Raw genomic sequence first — 5,667 nt, forward strand, 5'->3', positions numbered from 1 at the left:
TGATTTTAACTGGGGTCCTTTGTATTTCTTGGGTCTTGATACTTGAGTGCCTCTCTAGACTCGGGAAATTTTCTTCCAGGATTTCATGGAATAGATTTTCCACGCCGTTATTGGTTTCTTCACCTTCTTAGATACCAATTATTCTGATATTTGGGCGTCTTATGGAATCTAGTATTTCTCGTATATTATCCTCGTGTTTTTTAGTTATTTTCTCTATCTTCGTGGTTCTTTCTAGGTCAGAGATTCAATCTTCGGCATGATCTAATTGACTTTTAATACTTTCAAGGGAGTTTTTGATTTCCTCTATTCCAGACTTTATCTCTAATAGCTCCATCTGGTTCTTTCTTAGAGTGTCCATTTCTTCTTTCGTATCTTGGAATGACTTTCTCATCTCCTGTAGTTCATTGTCTCTTTTCTGTTCCAATTCGAAGAATTTGTTCACCATAAATGTTCGAAATTCTTTGTCTGACATCTTGGTAACATCGTCCATTAGCCCTGATGATGGAGGGGGGGTTACTCTGTACCTTTGATGGAGATATATTTCCTTGTTTATTCATACTGGAGGCTCTTCTACTTCTAGCCATTTGGAAGATGTACAGACTTTTAAGTACCTGTCAGGTGAATGTTTCACTGGCTAGGAGTGTCTTTCTCTTTTGTTGGAAATTGACGTCTGCCGAATTCTCTGTTCTGTTGTTTTTAGTAATGTGGTCTGTCTAGGGGTCTGGGTGGGTCCTGGACTGGGGGTCTGGAAGGGAAGCAGTGGGGGCAGCCTGCCCCCTTGCTCACCAGGTGCCTTCAGATGTACCAGGCAGCTGCAGCCAAAGGCGCAGGCTCTGAAAGAGTAATATCTTTGCCAATTATTTTTAGGTGTTGAATGCTGATGAAGAACTTATAAATGAAGATGAAAGAGAATTGGAAGAACTTAGAAAGCGTGGCATAACACCTCTTCCCAAACCACCTCCAGGAGTTGGGCTCCTGCCAACTCCACCAGAGCATTTTCCGTTTTCTGATCCTGAAGATGATTTTCAGACAGATCTCTCTGATGACTTCAAGAAAATTCCATCTCTTTTTGAAATAGTTGTAAAACCTACTGTGGATTTAGCACATAAAATTGGGAAAAAGTAAGTTACCTTTGGAAATGGAAGAAATTTTTTTCCTAAAATTTTTATTAAGAAACTAGCTTATATTCCAAGTTTACCATGTACTTACACTTACGTAGGGATAGCAAATTGTGTCATACATCCAGATTGCTGTTCCCCCTTGTTCTTTGTTTCCACCCTTCGCTGCATGCCATCAGGGCTTTTCTGTACAAAATTCTTACACAGCTTCAGAAACCTCTCAATACTGTAATCCTGAAAGACACGGCCAAGTGGATGGATTTGCCATTCTTCCCATGTGCTTATGAGACTGCACTGTCATTGATGTTTCCAAATAATGGATAATATGTCTCTAGCATATTTGTTTCTTCTTAAAAAGTACGAGGGGACTTTAAAGAATTCACAGAAAAATGGAATTAAAGTACAAGTTTATTTTGGTGCAAAGAATTTTTTAAATCTTCGCATAGTTTTGTCATAATACACATTTCTCACTTTCTGAAGAACGCTTATGTTTCTTTAGACTTTTAGAGGAGGACTTATGGGTAAGCTGGATTTTTTAATGTCACCTTCCAGCCTTCCTGCTCATTCCCAGGTCTGTGCACCTCGGCCCTAGGTCCTGTTGTTGATTATTCTTTTAACTCTGAGTGCTCTAGGAAGCAATGAGATCTCAGCAAGTGAGGAACAAGAAATAATATAAAAAGTCACAATTAATGTGAATCATTAAGTGTTTCTATTAGGGTCAAAAGCAGACAAGTATGTCTACTATTTTGCTAATATTGTATATAAGGGCCTAGTCAATGAAATAAGAGAAAAATATAAAAAAATAAAAGATTAGAAGTAGAGGCTGACTCATTGATTTGGCAGTTTCCTTCAGTAAACTCAAAGGAATCAACTAACACATTCAAATTCAAAAACTAAAAAAGTCTTTTTATATGCCAGCAATAACCAATTAGAAATTGTGACCAAAAGTTGTATTTTTATATTATATAATTATAGTGGGTCGTCAGAGAAGTCATGACACATTTTTGCATAGAAGAATATAGAGAAAAATATGTCATGACTTTTCTGACAACCCGAAAATATGTCGTAAAAAGAAGGTCCATATATGCCTCGAGAAAGGACTAGCAGAGAAATAATCAAAATACATATCTCTGGATGGAGAAATTAGAGGTGATTCTTACTTATCTTTGTATATCTCCATATTTTTCAGTATTATCTATAATAAGTTTGAGAACAGCTGATAGTAAGCCGCAATTTAAAAAAACTGGGCTAAAATGAAAGAAAGAGGCTTATGTGTTATTCTACCAATAGATGTTATGGAATGCCTTACTACTTAAACACATAGTATTCTAATCTAACATAGAAAAATGTACTCAATTAATATCTATGTAGAAGTGTAACATTCTTATTTGTCTCTTTACTTTAGCTAAGAAATATTCTTTTTACCCACAGGCCACCAGCATTTTATAACAGTGCCTCACCACCAGGACCACAGTTTCAGGGAAGCAGCCCACACCCTCAGCATATCTACAGTTCTGGGTCAAGTCCAGGTCCTGGACCTAATATGTCTCAGGAATGCAATAGTCCTGTGATGCACCCAGGCTCCCCTGGACATTACTCATGTCCAGGACCTCCTGGTTTACCAATGCCACAGAGCCCACCTTTGCCACCTGGCCCACCTGAAATTGTAGGCCCTCACAATCAAGCTGGAGTACTTATTCAACCGGATACACCTTTGACACCACCGAGTATGGGTGGGGCTTACCACTCCCCAGGCTTTCCAGGACATGTGATGAAAGTGCCCAGAGAGAATCACTGTTCTCCCAGTTCATCATACCAGCAAAATCCTGGTGAAGTGCAGCTCAGTACCAGTTATGAATCTCTTCAAAACTCAGCTGAGTTTTATGATAATTACTATTCACAGCATGCTGCACATAATTTTCAGCCACCCAGTAACTCCGGTGGTAAGTTTACTTTTTTAAATAACTCATTTCTAATTTAAAATATTTAAAGTCCTACTTTTTATTAAAAACATAGGATTTTATGAAATTTGTTTTTGTTTTTAAGAGAGATTTTTGCTATAGGGTGCATGCACTTGCTGGAGAGAAAGAATGCAAGAAATAACACCCCCAGCGGTGATGGCCATGAAGCAATTCCTTCTTCTCCAGTCTTCTCTTGGCACTTTGGGCATGCACACACACCCAGTGTGAGTTTTAATCTGCCAGGTCCAGGACTTGAACTGCGGTCAACTTGAACTGCCAGTCCAGCAACGTAACCGTTACGCCATTTGCTGGTCCCAGGATTTTATGTTTTAAATAAAACTAAGTAAACCTGCTAAAATTGAATATTTAAGTTTTTTTTTTTTTTTTTGGAGAGGTTTTTGCTATAGGGAATGTGCACTTGCCAGAAAGACAGAAAGCAAGAAATCACCCCCTGGGGGGCTGGCCACACCGCAATCCCTTCTGCTCCATTCTCCTCTTGGGATCTTGGGCACGCATGCACATGCATCCAGCATGAGTTTAAGTCACCGGGTCCAGGACTTGAACCATGGTCCGACTACATGGGAGTCCAGCAACAGAGCCATTATGCTATCTGCTAGTCCCGAATATTTAAGTTTTTAATTTAGCCAAACTTCAAAAAGAATAGAACTTTACATAACTTTAAAAAAATAGTTTTGATTATATAATTTGTTAGTCAAATATAGTTACTAGAGCTTCAGTTCCTCATACCTCTGGTGGGGCTCTGTACTCACTCAGTGTCTGTCTCTTCCCATATTATGTGTGTAGATGGGATGTGGCATGGGGAATTTGCCCAGCAGCAGCCTCCTGTTGTTCAAGAGTTGCCTAACCATGGAAGTGGGTCTGACAGCAGCAGTAACAGAACTGGCCATGGCCCTCTACCTGCACCAGGGCTCCTTCCTGCAGTGCAGAGAGCTCTGTTTGTCAGACTTACTCAGAGATACCAAGAAGATGAAGAACCAGCCAGCTTCCTTTTGGCCAGAACCGCCATCTTCCAAGGTATGTCAGGTGGTATAATAGCATACTATCTATTTGGATAGATTCGAAAATGTATTCTTCTGAACTACCATTCTGTTTCCAATTTACCTCATAGCCCCTATCTCCTTGGATTTCTAAGCCATTAATGCATTAATAATTCATTGCAAAACGTTTGAGCCAAAATTGTGAATAGGTCTGAAGCTAGAGTTTCAGGACTGAGTGAGCAGACTTTCAAGCAGTTATACCTTCGACCTCTTTTTTTCTCAGAAAAGAAATAGAACAGGAAAAGGACACTTTCTAGTTAGAGGATTTTGGCTTCTAGTCCAACTTTAAAATGATTCAGTTATTAAAGAAAATTTTATGGGCATGTATTAGTACTTAAGGTTCTGTTGTATTATTAAGAAATACTAGTTTTAATATAAAAGATTCTATGGAAATATTAAATTTACCTTAGTATTTTTATATTGATAAGTATATAGCAATTAGTTAATTCAGTTAAGAATGAGAAAAGTTTAAAGCATACAGTTTTTTAAGGAATACAAAATTTATGTTTGTTCATTTTTAAATATGAAAGTTATGAATATATGTAAATCTAGATATACTAGGTAGCTGCATGCTTTTTTAGTATTGTATGAGTCTGGTGGATCGTCAAAAAGTCATATGAATCATTAAAAGTCATGTGAATCATTAAAAGTCACGTGAATCTTTTTTTTTTTGGAGAGGTTTTCGCTATAGGGCGCGTGTGCTCGCCAGACAGACAGAGAGAGACATAGAGACAGAAAGCGAGAAATCACCCCCACGGGGGATGGTCACACCGCAATCCCTTCTCCTCCATTCTCCTCTCGAGATCTTGGGCATGCACGCACACTCACCCGGCGTGAGATTTAAGCTACCGGGTCCGAGACGCGAACCGCGGTCGACTATGTGGGAGTCCAGCGACATAGCCATTATGCTAACTGCTGGTTCCCAGTCATGTGAATCTTTTTTTTTTTTTTCCCCAATTTATTTATTTGCATTCATTCACTGTCCATCATTACAGCATACAAAATGAGATTTTCCATCCAGAGTACACTGTATATTGTCTCAATCAAGCACATCAACAAACATGTTATTATTAGCAAATGATCTTCCATTTCTTGTTTTCTGTATGTTTTGCTTTTTCCCCCCCATCCTTGGTTCCCTCTCTCTTACCCTCTGCCACCTCCTGTTCTCCTCCCACACTGTCTCTGTTATCTATTTCTACACCATTTTCCCCCCACATTTTATTGAATCACCAAAGCCCCTCATCAATCCAAATACCCTCCTAGCAAACACATGTGACACACACATTTCCATGAGCACAAGTCTAACTTTACACATCCTATAAAGTAGCACCTAACTGGGGCTACATATCCTACTGCAGTCATTGAATAGATACATTTTGTTTTCCTGAAACTTTTTTTTGTAACTCAATTTACATTCCTTCCCTAGGCATCATCACAGCACAAAAAATGCGATCTCCCATCCAGTACACACTGCATAGTGACTCAATCATGCACATTACAAAAAAAATAAATTTCCAATTCTAGTTGCTA

General features: G+C 38.8%; 1 protein-coding gene across 1 annotated transcript in view; it reads left to right on the forward strand.

The window, feature by feature from the left end:
• The window catches only part of ZC3H6 (zinc finger CCCH-type containing 6), a 79,630-nt gene that overhangs the window by 63,396 nt on the left and 10,567 nt on the right, over positions 1–5,667 (forward strand). Inside the window, exons 9-11 of the mRNA XM_006156677.3 lie at positions 868–1,121; positions 2,550–3,061; positions 3,884–4,114. Coding sequence (XP_006156739.1) covers positions 868–1,121; positions 2,550–3,061; positions 3,884–4,114 — 997 coding nt within the window. The remainder of the gene's footprint in view (positions 1–867; positions 1,122–2,549; positions 3,062–3,883; positions 4,115–5,667) is intronic.

Source organism: Tupaia chinensis, unplaced genomic scaffold (genome assembly GCF_000334495.1).
Source record: "Tupaia chinensis unplaced genomic scaffold, TupChi_1.0 Scaffold000511_1, whole genome shotgun sequence".
NCBI lineage: Eukaryota > Metazoa > Chordata > Mammalia > Scandentia > Tupaiidae > Tupaia > Tupaia belangeri.